Here is a 19,626-nt window from a genome sequence, read left to right as displayed (position 1 = left end):
GAAAGAAGAGTCTCACAGATAAAGTAGCTGAATGCTGAACATGACAACCGCGTTCTCCAAGGGATGCATGGAGTTCCTTTCCTACGTGATGCTCCTCACACCAGCCAAGGGTTTCACAATCAGTACTTCTGAGGAACATGCTTGGTGAGCGTTCGTTCATACAGAAGAGCTGCAGCTGACTGCCTTACATGGCAGAATATCACTACTACTTTGGGGACGGCCTGAGGTGTCAAACCAGGTTTCTGTAATAGTTTTACTGCTATCTTTATCTATCTGGCATAGCAGGCATAGTTTACCCTAGACTAGGGAACAGCACTGTGAAAATTTTATTACTTATTCATCAGTGTAAAACTATTCCGTAAAACAAAAATCCATGCTGCATTCAGAAAACTTTCAGTAATACGTATGCGACTGATTATCACTTATAACAGGACGGATGAAAAAAAAATCATGACTAGCACTATTTAGCATCTTCTCTAGGCACAGGATAAGGCAAAGACCCTACAGAAGCCATTATGGAGACAGGGGTTTTTTTGTTTTAGTTTTTTTTTAAATGCATATGGACACAGGAATGAATTAGGATTGCACATATAACCAATTCTGATGCTTAACTTTTGAGTGAGACTCATTTTATTTTCAAAACAACTTTGCTTACACAAATATCCTGCATTTTCATAAATATTCACTTAATCCAGTGCTTATTATGGCAGTGCAGTGAATGAAGAACATGATCAAAGTAACTAACTTTCATTCAGGTCACCATCCCAATCTTTACTGAAGGTGAGCCATGTTTTGCAAAGAATAAAGACTCTTCTCCACAATCTGTCATGACAGACAATAATAGTTCATGAAGCAGCTTGCTACAGTCATCTTCAAAACTCTTTTGAGATTACCACCACCATCCATTTGGTTACACTGATAAGAAGAGAACGAAACTGTAGTTCCATCAATGATTTAAATGGAGTAAGTCAACTCTGCATTAGAAAGGACAACTCATCCTTTTTAATCATCCAACTCATCCTCACCAACTTTTCCACCCCCACTGTCCCCTTCTTCTGTCGTCTCTTCCTCTCATGTCAGTCATGCAGCCACATGATAAACAGAACAGAGGAAGCTTGCTCAAGGAAAAGCTAGACTGACTTTTTTAAATGACTAGTTTTAATCAGTTTCCAAGCCCAGCGAGTGGCCACAGGAATCGTTATGCTGAAAAAGCTAAAAAAAAAAAAAAAAAAAAAAAAAAAAAAAAAAAAAAAAAAAAAAAAAAAAAAAAAAAGGATGTTTCTTTGATCAACTGTGCTGGCATACAGTGCTCGTGGAAACACAGCATGGGAAAGGCCAAAGAAATAGTCAGTATTTTTGAAACAACCAAGAATAGGGCTTCAAGTGGTTACACATGAAACAGGTTCCTAGAGAGACAGCAGAATCTCCATCCTTAAAAATTTTTAAAGCTCCGCTGGACAAGGTCTTCAGCAACTTAATCTAACTTTGAAGAGAGCCTTGTTTTGAAGAGAGGCTGAACTAGAGACTTCCAGAAGTCTTTCAGCCCAAAGTATTTCAAATATCAATAGTATATTTAAGAGTATTTGGTATGTACCCACACTGAATACTCCCCTCAATAAACCATAGACAATTTAACACACGTAGGAATCAAAAAAAAACGCTGCGTTCAAGACTGCACAGTGGTACAGCCAAGAATATTCATAAATCAAAAACTACAGAAAACCAAGTTTAATTGGTTATGACTCTCTAAATAGCACTCTCCAAAGCCACATATTTTCCTAACAACGATACAATGCCATGAAGATACATCTAATACCTCCATGGGGGATGGCTACACACCCTCCACCTCAAGAACTTCCTTATAACACCTGTAACTAATGCACACGGACAACCTGCAGCACACAGACCGCAGCATATATACTTAGAAAGACTAGACTGAGGTTTACAGCTTCAGAAAGTTTTGATACTGTTTCTAGTTCCAGGTTTTGCATAAAATTTTTGATTTTACAGAGGAAGTTAAACAGCTCACATTATCTGGAACATTTGATGCAATTACTCATTTCAGCCACTACAGAAGAGACAATAATAGTTGAGTCAAATTACAGGAATAACATTACGGCTGATTTTTAATAGAAAGTTTAAAAGCAACAACTTTTTAGCAAAGATAGTATTTTTCAAAAAAAAATAAATAAAAGAAAAAAGCCCAACTTACAGGAATATTATGGTCCTTTCTTCCCTTATGGGAGGAAGCAACATGAGCAAGGTACTGGATAACCTTCTTAGTGTTTTCTGTCTTCCCAGCACCAGATTCACCTCTGCAAAACATTTCAGACATTTTCCTCAAATTTAGTTTTCAACAACATATCAGTCATTTCTTTACAACTACCTCATTTCACTCCATTTATAGCTTAGACTAAACAAACAGAACTCCACTAACCATCTGAAACCAAAAGCAGTGTTGCACAGAACTAAAAGGTATTTGTTTAAAATATTTTCCTCATCCAGATGATCTCCTTAGCTTTTAACTCTTGATACAATATGTAACATTAGGTGGATTAAAAGCTTTTGACTGTATGCCTGAATTCTTGCGCTACTTCAAGTAACGAGAAATGGACTCTGTCTCTTTGTCCTGATCAAGGCCAGGGACAGATTTTTCAGAGTGCAGATATACATGTAGTACTATTTTAACAGATTTCATATTCCAGGACCCAGTTATGAGAACTACCAAGTTGATCGAAACATCCCATATATTTAGAAGTCAGTTTGAAAGCACAGTAAAACACATTTTAAATATACAGATCCTTTATGCTGCTCATCTCAGATTCTTAGCTAGATTCAAATATATATGACCACAGGGCTACTTCCATTCATTTTAAGAAAATCATGTTTATTGCTGCAAAGCAGTACAGTACACAGATCAATAAAGACAGTGCATGCATAACTTGCATTCTGCTTTACATCTATCTGTGTCTTAAAAATGAAATCTATTGCAAGATTTACCTACGAGACTCTAAGCACTTACTCAGGATAAGTGAGTTCCTTACTAAGGATAGTACAGGCAAGAAGTCAGACCAAGTTCACATCACATCAGTCAGAAATGATGCTACAGTTTTAATCTAGATCAAATGTTAGGATAATTCCACATTTCAGAGAGATTACCAAGTTCAACTTATCCATAATTTAACAGCAGTAACTGCTGCAAAAAGATTCCACTTCAAGTGAGACAGGGACTGCCACTAGCACTTATGAGGTGCATGAAACGAGAAAGGATTTTATTACCTCGAGTTGCAGGGAAAGGGTGAGAATACTTCCATCATTCAACAGTTGCTCAGAAGTTAAGGTTTGGAAACTATCAACTACTTTATGCTCAAGTTCTCCTCAGTAAATTAACATTTCCATTATAAATATCTTAACTAGAAAAATTTGCAAGCACCTAGAATATATACTTGTCAGTCCTGTACTCTCTTGGAGTCTTCATAAATATCTTCCTCTACTACACTGTATATCCCAGTTTTATACCTACCCTGCATTTGCTTAGGTATTTAGTACCTCCAAACCCACACTTCCTGATCAGATAGGTAGCTTAGAAACACCCCTATCCTCATGTTACACTTAACATTTGCAAAAAGGGGACAGTAGAGCAGCTGAAGTGTTAGCTTTGCATATATAGGAAGGATGTTATCCCAGATTTTCAGGGAGAATGGAATTTTTAAGAAAAAAATCTGTTTTTTTCTTACCTTCCAACCCTCTAAAACAATGGAAATCATACAGGACAACTGCACTAGCAGAGATGAGCTTTTGCTAAGAGATGGGAGTGTGTGCATACACGTGCATGTATCTACACACACAAACAAGAAATGATGTGGACTGAAAAAGCACATTCATAGTAGCTTAGCAAATTCATTACGGAAGATTAACAAGAGCCTACAAAAGCTGGTTACACACTTCAGATGAAAAGGCTGATCTGTTTGGCCTGACAGAACACTCTTAGCCCCTAGGCTTCGTGGGAGAAGAGTTTTAATTGAGAACACTAAACCAAATGGTTCTGCAGACAAGCTATGGGATACTTGCCATGGCCTCAGTTACCAAATTGTGGTCTGCAATATTAGAGAATCAATCAAGGCCCCTGATGGTATCGATGAAGTGTGCTGCTCAGAAGCAACAACTGCATCATCCTGTCCAGAACTATTTTAATTCTGTTTTTCTCATAAAACAATCATCATTTGAAAATACATAGTATGAAAGAGATTAGAAGTCACTAAATCATCTAATCATCACTAATCATCTCCTAAAAGTTTTAGGATAATAAAGAAGCTAGGTGCCTTGAAACTCGACTACACCAGCACAGTTTGCTGCACACACAAAAAACAAACAAAAAAACCCACCAACTTGGAAAGATATTACCTAAAGAGCTGGTTGCAAAGAAGATTACTTTGAGAATTAGCAAATGGATAACTGGGTTTGTTTTTTGCAAAGATCAGAGGTATCATCAATACACAACACAGAAATTGTGTGTACTTTGGAACCGCTACAAGTGGAGTGCGCACTTTTTAACTCTTAATGAAAAGTCACATTTCTCTACCTGGTACAGAGTCACCACTCATGAAACTATAGTAAACAAGTGTGAAGATTGTTAAGCAGAGAATAGATCTCAGATACCAATTCCTGCTTCCCAGTTTGTTGTTTTTTCTAGCAGGTTCGCCTGTTTCTAAATGTATTTTAAAGCCTGCCTAATTCTAAAATTATTCCAGAAGGTAAGAGGGAAGAGAACAAAAAACAAAACAAAAAAAACCCCCACCAAAACAGTTACAAGACAGTGCAATTTGTTCTTATTGTCTTTAGAGCTTGGGTGGACATCATTAGTTGTACCTTTAAAACAAAGTAAATAATCTTTTCGGTCAAATTACAGAAACAAGGTTTTGTTAAATTTTAAATGATGAAAAGCTACTCTTCTGGCAAAAAGAAAATACTACAAATACAGTCCAGATGTTAACTTTCCAAATGAAAGCACAGTTTCAGAAGAGTCCACTAATCAACAGGCTTTTCTGGAACACGCACCAGTAAAGCTTCATAAAGCACAGGAAGGTCAAAAGCTTGCAATACATTCCTTTTGGTAGAAAATCCCTTAAATCCGATAGTGATTTTTTTTTTTTTTTAAAGAGAAAGTCTTTATGTAAGTTCTCATTCAAAAAGCAATACTAATGCATGTTATCATCCTAGTTCTCCTCTCCCTGGAGCTTACAAGTATGCCAAATATTTCCTGCAGGATACAGTGTTAGATAGCTCTGCTGCCATATACTCTAAAAGAATTAGAAGATTTAGGATAAAGTCCTTTTCATTTATAGAAACAAGGACCTCTGCATACTTGAGCTCTTTTCCAGGGGAGCAAACACATGAACTATAAAAATAAATTAATCTTCTACCACTATCAAACTGCCCAAAAAAGGTAAACTTTCAGTAACACTATGTACAATATTTATGAAATGGAAGCGGTATCACAAAGCTAAAGATTAACTTTTTTTAAAAAAAAAAATGCTTTAATACAGCTCAATTAATGTGTTACCATAAATTAAACAACTAAAACCCTTGGCTGGGACCCAGCCTTACTTCAGTCAGTGGCAGCTTTGCTAATGACTTCAGTAGGGTCACAACTTCACCTCTTCTATTTCAGTCTCATTTCCACTACTAGCAGAAACAAAACTCCAGGAGACTGAATTCAAATCCTATAGCAACACCAGCTATGGGCTCTGCAAACAGCACATCAGGGCGAATCTTCCAAGTAGGCAAAGGATCTTTAGAAATAGCCTTAAACTGGATGCAAGAAAGTTACTTTATCAATTGAAGGATCTGTCTCTTGCAAACCGTTACAAAGACGGTTCAAAGAAAGTCACAGAACTACTTGTAAATTTATGCAATATCTAGAATTAAAGTGCTTTTCCCCAGAGCAGGAAAGTTGCTGCTTTGGCTTAATTTTAAGTACCTTCTGTAAGCACATTTAAAATAGGAAATCCTTAGCTAGCAAAGCAGCACTTTGAAGTTTTTACTTGGTTTTAAACTCCCTGGATGTAAAGCTATGGTGTCATTTTCAATAAAAGAAAGTACTCTTCAGGCAAATTTATCTCAGCAACAATTTGGTTAGCAAAAAATTAGTGACTGACTTCTCAACCAGTTGCAATTTTTTTTTCCCCTCCAAGCTACTTTACCTTTTACTTCTATGTAAGATTTAGGTTATTTCCTTTGCTCAGCAGATTACAATCTAGGAAACAGGCAAAAGCAACATAGTGGGAGGCGACTTGCAGGTCACAGAGCAAACAGCAATGAGGAACAGAAGCCAGGTCTTCTGGCTTCCAGTAGAGCAGCATGCTCTTCCCACATAATGGCATACCAGGTCCAACTCCTGTCTGCGAAAAACATGTTCTAAGATGGCACTGTTTTAGTGGAAAACAGGAGCAAACCAGCTGTTTGTCTTATTGACAAGTAGTTTGGAAGCATCTATGCATCTTCTTGCGACATTTATGGCACTGCCAGCACAGCAGAAAAAGGCAAGAACACAACATCTTTCTGAAGCCGCAAATGGATTTCTGACATTCAGAAAAGTCACATTAGTTTCAAATCCTTGGAGTGGGACTTCAGTAAGCAACTTGTGCCCCGCTAGCTACCCCAGCTAACCATTAATTTCATTAGCAGATCAGGGACATATACAGGACCTACAAAATGTAGTGCTGTGACCCATATAAGGCAGAGATGTATAAAAACCACAGGTCTACAAAAAAACTTTTAAATTCAAATAAAGTTTTTTCTTTTTTTCTCCTCATCTTGCTACCCATGCACAGAATCACTGCTACAAGCACACAGTTATCTGTGAACGTAAGCATCTGAAATTAGGGTGGTCATTCTGGTTCTGCAATGGGATGGACAAGGCTAACTGTTTGAAGATCGTCTTTCAGCGATTTAAAATACTGATAAACTAACCGTACAAGTCAACATTTCCCATGCTGGAAGTCTGGATCAGACATGTGAACCTTCCTCCTGCCTTAGGGGTTTCAGTCAACTTATTTTCGTCATTCCTGATCAGCAACAACCCCTGGGATGAGAAGTTTATCTGGAAGCAGAGAGTCCTTCTAGCAGCTAAACACACTGCAGAAGGAAGAGCGGCAACAGCACCTTGGCACCTGCCCTTTGCAAATTCTCCTCAGTGACCGATTTCACAAGACACAGGAATCCCGGCCTACCACTCCGAAGCCCTGTGGCCAGAAATGCCTTGTTTCATACAAAGGGGTCCCTCACATCAGGAAGCAAAACGTGAAAGTATGCGCTTAAATTGTTTGTAGGAGAAAGTAACCGCACAAGTAACAATCCCAACAATAGTCTCTTGTCCTTCTCACAAGACTGGTTGCGAAGAACAGAACGGAGTTATTCTCAGACGCAACTGGGTAGATCTTCTGCCAATTATAAACAAACAACAGATATTTAGACTCAAGACCTGTAATTAAAAGGATGTCTTAATTACTTGCCTAATTTTCTGCAAAGAACTATAACTGATAGTTTGGACTAGCACAAAAAAAAAAACATTAATTGGATTTACTATTTACAAGGCTGCTTATAGCTCCTTTATTTCACTTTAGATGCTTCACATCTTCTCGCACCAGTTGTCTAGGGAATGTTAGAAGCTGGACTCTAGCCAGAGGTTGTATACAAAAATGCTTGGTATTTGCTGCTGTTGTCCTTTCATAAGCAGCCTCTATTCCCTCCACAACCCACCACTCCTACTGAAGCCAATTCAGATTAGATATCCTTGTATGGCTGCAAGCATCTGCTAAACGACTGTTTATCAAGCAGAGTCTCAGTTTTGAGAATACCATAGGCTTGTGGTAAGATTCTCAAATTTAGAACATTACCTTAAAAAAAGTGCAGTACAGCACATTTTCATATTTGAATTTCCAAAGATGCCTTGCAGCTAAAGATAACAAGTCTTATAGAGATTAGAATATTTCTCCGATTCCTAGTATACCGTAACAGAAGTTTCTTCATCTTGGTCATCTGCCTAGAGCAGCCTGGCACACTCTATTTAACATTAATATGCAGTAATAATCGAAGGAAAACAAGAAAACTTACCATACTAGCTCCAGCAGCTGCAGCTACTCAAAAGAAAAAAGTCTGCAGAACTTCATTAAGTTTTTATGCCTTACTTCATATAAGTTTTTTTTCAGTTCAGTGTATGCACATTGTAAAATTAGCACCACTTTTCTGTAATTGATTTCTTATGGATGCTGGGTCTATATAGACTTAAAGCGTACTTTCAAAGTTAGTAAGAACAATGCAGTTGCTGGAACTACATGTATTTTTCTTGCTGTTTAACAAACTAGGAATTTACAGTCAGAAAATCCTAAATAATTTATTTTTGCACTCCAACCAAGGGGGCATGATTAGAGGAAAATCAGTTAAGTGTAGCTTGCCAAACAAGTTTAGTTCATTAAGTTCTTAAATTTAAACAAACTACAAAGCAAGAGAGCTGTAGCACCTTTACTAACCCTTTGTTAGTGGTTACCATGCCAAGAATAAACCATACAACTGGAAAGCAAAGTAGTAGTGACTACAATTATTGGTCATTCAGCTCATTCCATCTCATCATTAATCAAGCAACAAGTGCTCCCTAAAACCCTCTAAAGCTTTTCAGAACAGAGAAGTAGAGGAAACAAAGATAGATTAGTAACTAAAGGATCTCCAAAGAGTTATTGTGCCACAAAAGAGGAGAGTAGCTCAATTATTTCATGACCACTGGAATAAAAAAAAATAAGTAGTCTAGTTTCCTAGTGACTAATGTACTGTGATTTTCAATTGGCAGGTATGCTTTATGACAGGTCTGTCACCTATGCGGAGTCTCGTTCGCCCAGAAAGGCATGAACTTACACTGCACCCTATTCCCCTCAGTGGTAGCATTACCAAGGTGTCACTTTTCAGTGCAGATAATTATTTTTTATTAAACCTATTGTAACATAGTGTCTCAGATCTGTGGCCTTCACCAGGGTTTGATAAACTGGCCAGTGGGTTCAGGAATTGTGCTTGGCAAGTATGAGCCTGTGCATATATTTGAGTTATTTAATTAGTCAAAGGCCAAAGGAAAAAAAAAAACAAGAAACCATCACTTCCTGAGCAAGCCAGGATTAAATCACAGAAAATAACAGTCCTTTTGGACATGGGAAACCGGCTTTTAGTCCACTCTGAGAAAAACAATAATTTTTATCAAAACTCAAAGTTGCTCCTACCAACTTTGTTCCTAGGGTTCAAGTACTAGCCAATTTATTAAGAACAGAAGTGTTTGAGGCCAGGGAATCAATGAAACAAATAATAAACAGACCGGAATAAAAATAAGGAAGTCAGTGCATAAATATTCATAAGATTATATGCCATTGACTCAGAATAAAGCCCTGAACACGAGCCTCTTCTGAAATGCTGCTTTCAACGGATAAAATTGTCTGTTTAGTTCCTTAAATGATGGAGACTGGACATGGGGGAAAGAAGAGGGGAAGCAACAGAAGGGTGGTTTTTTTTGTTCTGAGATCTCTCATTTCTACACCAAGAGCATTGATGACATCAAGTCATCAAGTCTGCATTACAGAAATGAATGACAGCCACAATCAGTTGGCCATTTGAGCAATACCCTCCTGAAGAATCAACTTTTACATTAGGTGAAGGACATGATGCTCTGCTGAGATGGTAAGAAGCATCCAGAGAAAGCAGCAGGGCTTTCTTCCCTTCTGGTGTTAAGCTTGAGTTTGAGAAAAAACTACTAATTCAAACTCATGAGTTTACACAAGACGCCTACTCTTTGGGGGATGTCAGACCCCAAACTCCTCACAGATTCTCAGCTGGTGATTCAGTTCGGACAGGAAACCTTCAAGTAATCCCACCATCTTCAAAACAACATGATATGATGAAAGCACACTTGAAGAACCATCTGATAGTATAGCTTTTTCCACAGAGCATTTAGTTGAATGCCTGTATCTGCCATATTGATATTTCAATGAAATACAGGTTATTCCCCCGCAGAATTCTCACTGTTATTCCTGAAGCAAAGTATGAACAGACCTCCAAGTGTCTACATAGATAGCTATGATAAGACACTTTAATGAAGCTACAAAGTGGTTTGAACTATGTTAGAAAATACCCTAAACATTACCTTTGCAATTTCATGACAGACCTGAACACAGCTAGCTATTTATTTGAACAGCGACTGCATGAAGATATTTGGGAGTCATTAGAGTGGAAATAAAGATTGGGATTTCCTAAAGTTCTGGACCAGTGAAGACAATGGAACAGTCTCAAGTCTAGATTCAAGTTGCACACTTTCATGCCTAGGGTAAGAATATCAGGTGGTTAGTTCCTTGATTAAGTTAAAACTTAATCAAAGAAGGAATTTGGAAAGAGCGCAGAGACACTCTTTGAAGAGCTGAAACCAAACCTAAAGGCTCGAAATACCACTAGTCTTACAGCAAAGAATGTCAGTGAAAGCAGCACTCCCAGTTATTGTGAAGAAAAGGAGGCTGCAGTTCACAGGTTCAAGTCACACCTGATAATACATTGTTCAAATACCATTACTTGAGAGCTCATGTGGCCCCCTACTGTAAAGGCTGTTGAAGGTGAAAACCCAGGAAACTTGATCAAGAAGAGCTAGGGAGAGATAGACAAAGATGCTAGCTTGGTGAAGGTCCACCTGGCTATGGGAGAGACCCATCTCCAGGACATATATAAAGACAATCAAGGCAATGGGAGAGAAGAGAATGACAGGCACACCACAGTTGTCCACTCATCTGAGAGCACATGTCAAGGGACATTTTCCTTTTGCCTGGCTAGAATCACTCAGACCAAAGAAAGTGTTCTTTAATAGAGCACCATCCAGAGCTGAAAGTCTTTAAATTGGGCTTAATCGGGTGATCCAGATTCTGTTCTGGGAGGAGAAACAGATGTCTCAAGTCTGAATTGCCAAAGCAGTTCCTGAAACCACCTCCAGCACAATTAAGACACATTCCTTCAACCTTATTTACTCCTGCCTTATTCTAAGACCTGTAAAACCAGTGGCATGGAAGGAAAAAACACATACAGCTGGCCTTTTGTTGCATTTCTGCTTCTGTGGTCAGAGAGGAGTCCTAGACACTGACCCACCCTTGAGCAAAATGTATTAGACTTCCTTCTGGTCTGCTACACAAGCAAGTTCATGAAAGTCATTTAACATCCCAGCTGACCAGTCAAGTAATGAGATTATAATGCAAATCTGACAAAAGAATACAGCTCTCCTATAAAGCGCATGGGGAAAACAACCTTAGGGATAGTACTGCAGTGGGCAACTGTCTTTATAATCCATTTCTTCAAAAGATATGTGAAGGGAAACATAAGCTTAGTCCTGCTGGTACTTCTTCCCAAATTGGACATTGATCTAGAAAGCAGCATAAGACAAATGTATTTCAAAAGAAAAGTAATATTCTGAACAAAAGTCTAGTAACCCCCACTGTCTCTTTTTGTAGGCAGCATCAAAATGGCACTGGTGGTTAGATGCCATTTGCAAGGTCTACTGGGCTGTGATGGAGTTGTGGCATTCAACTTCAAGAGCACAGAACCACCTTGGAGTCTAGCATCTAGCACATCAAGTATCTCAAAAGATAAGAACTTGACTGGATGTTCTTTGACCCACAGTTCTAGTTTGGAGATACAAAGCCCTATACATAAGGCTGAGCACACAGATCTGAGCACACAGATCTGCCCACAATATACTGGAGAGATTCGTACTTACTTGTAAGCCATCTTAAGTGCCATTGCCCTTTCTTAATTTTGATTTTCTTTATGCTGCTGTGTAGGTACTTAATGCAAGTTAAAGTAGCAAACAATCAATAGAACCTGGGAAATTGTTGCTCAGAATCTAAGCTTCATTAAGACTCTGTCATATTCTGCTAGGTGCAGCCTTTAACATCGGTACAAGCAAGACACTGAATTACACATAGCAAAACTTGTCCAGTGTCATGGTATTAATGGTTCCAATACTTAGTTTTGTGATATGACGCCAGTGTTGAAGTCCTTCTGAGATGTACCGCTCACTGCTTCTTAGTACTAGGTTTTGAAACTTCAGAGGGAACGACAGATTTTGTCACCAAACTTTTTACATGTCCAACAGAAGAGATGGTTCTGAGGATCTTAACTTGTGACTGCATCCAGAGCAGTCCCCAGAATTTCCAGACTTCAGTACTGGATATAGTTGCGTTCTCCTCAGGTCTGAGCTTAAGAAACTGCATCCACTCCCCACCCCACCACCACCAATCTGGAAGCAAGCTTGTTTCTGCAGAAGGATGCGCACCAAGCAACTTACTAACTATCCAGCTAAGGCACGGAACTATGCTACTGACAGTATCATTATCTTCAAAAGAAAAGAAACAAAAAACAAAAAAGAAAACAACCCCTCACCCAGACTATCACAAGTTCCACACATTTCATGTTGAAGTATGTACTGTACTAGATATAAATCAGAGTTCAATTGTGTATTTGGTCCAGATGGATCAAAAGCTTATTGTGATTTTACAGCTGAAGTAGTAAAAGAGTTGAGGAGAAAAGTGCTTAAAGGTTTTCCAATTTAAGAATGAACAGATCAGACACTCACTAAATGCTGTAGCACTGCCATTCCAGCCTTTGTGGTCTCTGCTGACCATGCAAAGGAATGCAAGGTACATGTATGGGCACAAGACAAAGCTACTTAAAAAAAAAAAATTCACCTGAGGCTGGTGCATACCATAGAAGCATCCACAAACACATGAAGAACAAAGCATTTCACTTTGTTCTGGTATCCTATCCTGCTTTGAGGTCTGTTTTGTACATTGCACATTAAATAGCAGGACTTCTGTTTTCATGTGATGACTAAGAACAGGCACCAGAGCCCTCAATGAGCCTGTATTACCTGGGGGAAACTTTTTTCTTAGCTACAAAATTGTATTTGCTTCCTGCTTTAGTGTTCTCTGGCCCTGTGAACCTAGTATTCCTGGTTTCCATAGTTCAAAAAAGGATAGCTAGAAAGGATCCTTCTTCAGTCTAGTCTACAGTCTAAAAGTTAAGCCACTCTTGTAGGAAGTTGGAAATGAAGATTTGAATCCCTTCATGTCAAGGAGGAAATTAAACCCCGGTCTCTTCCCAGCAATTAATCTAACCATCAAGCTATTTCAGGAAGCAGGCATCCTCACAAATTATGGTCTCAATGCAGTTGGTATGCACTGGCATACAGTATGGTCAGCTGATCACAATCAAGTCAAAAAACATTCAAGCTACCACTTCTTCCCTTCTCTTGCTCAGATAATTGAACACAAACTACATCCAAGACTGCTAACGGCAAGCAGTTTCAGAATTGAAACAAGGCATGGTTTCACAACACAGGCGAACTAGTCTAATCACCAGCCTGCTACTAAGACTGGTATTTCCCCTCCTGCTCCCCTTCCTCATAGTCACACCTCATCCTTTGCACCAGTATGCATTTGAACAGACAGAGAGCCAATCCAGAGAACTAAACTGATGAAAAGCAATTTGGTTTTTGGCAAAGTTGGTTTTCTGCCATCTTAACTCCCCGAACTGGCTCACCATGATGGCAGACAAGCCCCAGTGCCGGCACAAGAGAATCAGCAGAAACATATACCCTATGTGGGAGACGGAAAGAAACTGGATCATCCCTTTTAACAGAATCCCAAGGACATTAACTCAGTGGGGTCGTAAGCCTCAATGTGCATTTTTACTCCTCTGACTATACCACCACATGACTTCATTTCTGCATCCCAGTGAAGTCTAAGCTAGAGCTAGATGTCGGTCTGCTCCTGGATGGGGCAAATTCAGGCACACACAAAGCAAAACTGTAGGTGCAAAAGAAATCTTAGTGTCAGCTTGTTCAGAGTTTTCCTGTTTGAAGCAGATCCAAAGTTATGCTGCTGCTCAGCAGGGTTTCTAGGCTGTAGCTTTTGATTTGTGTCCTCCTCAGGCACTACACATTGAGTAGTTACAATAGAGCATTTCAGACAAATTCACATGTTTTAAAGACTTCCTTTCTAATTCAGATCTTTTGATTGACATTTTTTAAACTACATTTCTTAAGTGGCACATACCCTCTAAAACCTTCAATAAGGTGAATTACACTATTAAAGGGATCAACATCTCTCCACATTAAATAGCATTTCACACTCTTTGACAGGCAGCTACCAAAGCTTGAATATTGAGAACTGACTGCTATAGCTGTATCGGAGACCTCAGTAACCCGAGACCTTACCCTTTCACACAAACTTCCAAAAATGCCCAACTGAAAAAAAGTGTTTTGTTTACTTACGTGCAGAGAATTGATTGGTCCTCACGGTCTGCAAAAGAGAAAGAAAAATGGATATGGTTATAGTTTTGTTCCTATTGTTCTCCAGTTTAGAGGGCAGTTTCCTTTAAAAGGATATTTAGAAAATTTCGTTTTTCAGCTTACCAGTTCTAAGGGCTCTCTGAAACTATTTTTAGTAAGATGCCTTAATTGTTTTTGTTTTTCCTTTTTCTCCCCTAAACAAAAAACAGCTTAGACATTTATGAAAGTTCTGCCATATCATACAATGAAACCCAAATTTTGATTAAATGTAATAATAACCTACAGTAATATTTTTAACCATATTTTTGGACAAAGCTGGCCCAGCATCTTATGTTCTGAACACACCTCTCCCAGATACTTCAGATACAGAATTTTAACAGATACTTGTTACTTTTAACAGATACTTTTCACAAATACTTGTTTAAGTTTTAAGCAAGAAGGAAAACAGCTTCTAGAACAAAACGCTAATGACCAGATACTTGGATACAGCAAGAACCTCCCCAGCAAACAAGGGCTTTCCTCTGCAGCTGCATTCTTTACTTCTTTACATGCAAGCCTTAACACTTCCATAATTTAGCTTATTCATTAGAGACTTGCCAAAAAGATGCTCAGGGAAACACTGAAGAGAGCTGAACTCCGCAATACGGTGCAGCTCAGCACTCTGACACCCACTACTGCGCTCCTGATCTTTGAAAGGACAATTACTTCCTGCAAGAGGCATTTCATAATTACAGGATCTTTACAAGATATAGTTCATCATCATACACTATATATTAAAAGTTTTATAATCAAAGCATTCAAATATGCCTGTGAAAAGATTTTTTTTTTTTAATGTTTCGGTTAAAGTTGCTCTCCAACCCCTACTGCATCCAGAGCTGTCAATAAATTCAACATTTTTCATAAATCTGCATCACAAAAATCTTACTAATGGCATTTAGACTTTACTTATTTGTCACTTGCTCCAAAAGAACACAGTCACCTTTCGCAAACTCAAATTTATTAATAATTTAAACCCTTACCAGTTATCTGTCAGGGGGAGGGAGGGAGAGAACTGAGTGTAAAGCTTGGGCCTAAGTGTTAGACTCCTTTTCATTCGCCCTTCCCCCCCCCACACACTCCTCCTTGAACATGAGCCTTTGAAGGACCAGAAAAAGGGAGACATTGGCAAAGTTATGATCTTCTTTCCAGGATACAGAGTTCAGTTCCAGCAAGATGAACAGACAGTTTTAGGTTGCTACAAAACTGTTTCCCCAAGATGCTCTATAGGTTTGAAGCAGATACGTATCCACACATGCAACCTCAGTGCATCCATGACTATTTCTGAGAAGCAGAGTAAGGTAAACGATACTCTGCATGGTTTCTAGATGGGTCCAGAAAAGCTATTGCTAAACTGAATTGTGAACTACAGCAGAGATTTGAAGACTACATAAAACTGGACAACCTACCTATGTAATGAGCTAGGTCCATAAAGCTTTTGCATAACAATTCATATTGAAGCAGAATCTCAAGCCTTAGCTAGCTAACATGCAAAAAAAAAAAAAAAAAAAAAAAAAAAAAAAAGCCAGTGACCTATGTTTTCCCCTATTACATTGCCTGGATGAACCCAGATTTGAAAGAGAGTTCATGGTCACCCACATCAAACCCCTGGACAGGCTTGCTGCACAACAGCAGAAATACAAGTTTCACTGCAGACAGGACAGAACTGCCGAGGGGAGGAGAGAGACAGAAATGCAGTAGTCTGGATTTAGATCAGCGCATGCTGCCAGGGAGCCTAACGACTTGGGTACGCAGCCAAAATAAAGACAAGCTGCTGTTGAAGGGGCAATGACGCCCTGTCCCCTTGCCCCTCACTGTGCCAGCACTAGTGTCATCAGCATAACACAGTCAAGACACAAGCAGAAGTGACCTGGCTCAAACTGTTTTTTGATCTGATTTGTGCTCAGCTGAATCAGTTCCCCTCTTACATTTCACTATATAACTGCAAAAAAGACTCGTACTGGCAAGAGGGAGATCCAAGACCACTCTTCCGCATGGCAGCCCCAATTTAAATCAGATCAAAAAGCTATGTTTGTACAGACACAAAGCATCTAAGAGAGCTAAATAGCTAAAAAAGGCCTGGTCTCAGCAAAATATTGCTATTTTAATTAGCTCATAAATGAATTCGTGTCCCTCAAACTTTCTAAGTCTTTCAAAGCAGGCAGATGCCACTGCATATTACCACAGCTAGCTAAACCAGAGACCCGTGGACTGTACTGCTGGCAGCTTTTAGACTACACTTTAATAATATATTTAAAAAAAAAGTATGAGGTGCTTTCATACCGAAAGTGTTAAAAACAGAGAGACAGTTGTACTTTGAACCCGTTGTACCAACTTATTCAAAAACGGGAACACCACCAGCGAGCCTCCTGCCCACTGCGCAGACACAGACCAATGTTCAAACTGTATCGGGTTGTGTCGCGGCTGACTGATGCTCCTTGTGAAGGACGTCTGCATACCTACTTTCTGCAAGCAGATGTCAGCGATAGGAAATCCTACTTACAGGATAACACACACCTGCACACGGTGGAATGATTGTAGCAGAATAGAAGAAGGTTTTTTTAGTTGAATTAAAAGTGGGAACGAAAATAAGAATCAGAATGTTGACCATATTCCTGACAAGAATGCAGGAATGGTTACAAACCATCTCTCGTGTTTTGCATGGTGTACAGAAACTCCAAAAAAGGGAAGGGGAAAGCCTGCAATCGAAAAAAAAATAAAAGCTGGCAGTAGGCAACAGCAGTGGGAGTATGACAGCACAAATGTTAAGAGAATGTTCTAAAAAAGGCCATATTCCATTGTTTTTCAGGTAGGAGCAAAAGGCAGCAAAAGTCCCATCAGAAACAGCTTTTGTCTCCTGCTGGGACCAAAAAACAGAACTCCAGAAGTCAGACATACCTTACACCCAGTTGGGAGCGTAAACTAGAAAAAAGCGCAACTTTCTGTCCCTGACCTGTTTCCAGGGGTGGCTAATAGACACTCAGGCACTTCAACAGGCAATTCCATATGCTCACAAAAATCAAGATTATCTAGGACAGCACAAATCATTTGTTCTTTTAGAAGAAACTGCTGAATGAATGCCAAGTTGGTTCCACAAGTTGAGCGGAAAGTTAATATTTTCTAGCTTTAATATTTATTAACGCATTTTCTAAAATTTCTCACTGCCCAAGAATAACATCTCCCACTGCAGTTTTATCATTCCAGCTAGGCCTCTTCAATTTATCAAAAAAGACAGTCTTTGAAAATTAAGTCATTTACTTGAAGGCAATGTACATTTATGTTCTGTATCATTTTCACATCTCAATTTGCTACACAAAGTTAGTGTTCCAGAACATGCACTGTATGAATGAATTTTCTTACCCAATTAGTCCTAGAGAGCATCTACAAGTCCAGACAGTTGTGTTTATTTTATCATTAAAAAGCTCTGCTGCACTAGCTGGAGCTTCTGGCAGTTTTCTAGGTCCAGGAGCCAGGTCCTTGAGTTACCAGGTACTCAAGTCTGTTACTCCAATTCCATTGCTCTGTGTCCATCTAGACTCTGAGCCTCCCAAACTGATACCAAAGCAGAAGGAAAATAAGACAGACAACAGCAAGCTTCAAGTTGCGCCTTCTGTTCACTTACTTATGCTAATGGCCAGTTCCAGCATCTAGAACTCAGCTGTACAGTAACGGAAAATTATAGCTTGAAGCTCAGGATGCTGCTTTGTATGTTGTCAAATGCCGGATGTCTTTTGTCCCAAAGGAAAAACAGCTGATCTCTATGGATTCATTTTGAAAAAGAGATTCTGGACAAAAGGATTACTGCAGAAGTGTTATTTATGGTTTGATTGCTTTGGTCGTCTCCTCCCCCAAATAACACAATTCATCCAAGTCTGTAGTTTCAAATTCAAAGCATCTGGTCTCTTTCCTAAAACCTCCTTATGACAACTACCTACAATATCCATTAGCCTGTATTTTTGAAATAATTTAAATTTTTCTTGTGCTGTTTGGACATCTGTCATTCAGCACAGAGAAGCGGCACTAAATTTCTCACCTATCAACATATATCTGAACGATCCTTCCAAAAAGCTCTCAACTTCAACCTGACGGGTAGCATTCGATTCACAAAACATTTCTACGACAGACAACACATCCAAGCCTACAAAAAAATAAAAATAAAAAATCTGCCATCCTTTGCATTAATTTTATAGCAATTTATTAAAGCCACAGAATTCTCAGGCAGTAGTTCATAGAAACCTAAAAATGCTAAGAAAAAACTTAAGTTTCCACATAAATCTCATGATTCTTTAAAAAAGACCAAAAACATTCTCTGTAGCAATGTCTTCATGAGATAACATCTCACTCTTCACCATGACACAAGAGATTCTCAAGAACATATACTAAATATTTAATAAAGAGACAAGACCAATTTAATCCTTTGGGTTTATAAGCAAATTTCAGCAGTAAAAAGCAGAACAACAGGTTAGCAGATAATCCTCATCTCCAACCTGTAGCGCAACTGAAAAAGGAAATACTATTCATGAAAATAACTTATTTGTATTAGTTTATTCGGCATTTGTTGTCTCTGTTACTCTATACCTGTGTGTGAGAAAGCATATGGGTCTTGAATGGTTGATGCCCTGGACAAAGTCACATGGGGTGAGTCACATCTTCTGCACACAAGCGGTCATAGTTTGGGGCAGGGGCAGAGCACCTATATGAAGGCACGGGTATCACAACTTTTCAAATCAGCATGAATATCTAACAAGTTACTCCCATACAACCCAGTACGGTTTCATTATATACCTGAGCCAAATTAGCAGATTTCAATCGCTAAGAGAAAGGCCTCACCATGCACCTTTTTGTCCTACCCCACCACACAGTTCCTGGCCTCTGACCGGATTCTGGTGCTTGCCTGATTGCGGGTTAAGGCAATTCAGCTCACTGATCAAACAAAAGGACTCATTTAACATAGTAAGTCAACTTAACTCAGTCACTTGTCTTGAAGCTTGTAGTCATCTAAGTGGTAGGAAGGGAGGAAATAAGAGGACCAGCCGGTAATTCAAACCATATCATAAGACCACCCTTTAATATTAAGCCAACAAAAATGTTGTATTGGATTTGCATCACTTCACTTTAGAGGGATACAATTTGGATTTGAATGTATCCCAAGACTTCAATATTACACTGAAGACCATAATGTTTCACAAGTTGCGCAAATAAGTCTTACTGTAATATTCCCAATATAA

General features: G+C 38.9%; 1 protein-coding gene across 2 annotated transcripts in view; it reads right to left on the bottom strand.

Moving 5' to 3' along the window:
* Nucleotides 1-19,626, bottom strand: part of MYH10 (myosin heavy chain 10) — a 106,831-nt gene that overhangs the window by 53,744 nt on the left and 33,461 nt on the right. For both annotated transcript variants that reach the window (XM_067308261.1, XM_013953182.2), the window contains exons 4-5: nucleotides 14,345-14,372; nucleotides 2,213-2,315 (exon numbers count right to left, since the gene is read on the bottom strand). In XM_067308261.1, the coding sequence (XP_067164362.1) occupies nucleotides 2,213-2,315; nucleotides 14,345-14,372 (131 nt within the window). The remainder of the gene's footprint in view (nucleotides 1-2,212; nucleotides 2,316-14,344; nucleotides 14,373-19,626) is intronic.

This window comes from Apteryx mantelli, chromosome 19 (genome assembly GCF_036417845.1).
Source record: "Apteryx mantelli isolate bAptMan1 chromosome 19, bAptMan1.hap1, whole genome shotgun sequence".
NCBI classification, from domain to species: domain Eukaryota; kingdom Metazoa; phylum Chordata; class Aves; order Apterygiformes; family Apterygidae; genus Apteryx; species Apteryx mantelli.
Note: the sequence above shows the minus strand (reverse complement) of the source record. Positions and strands in the feature narration are given on the sequence as shown.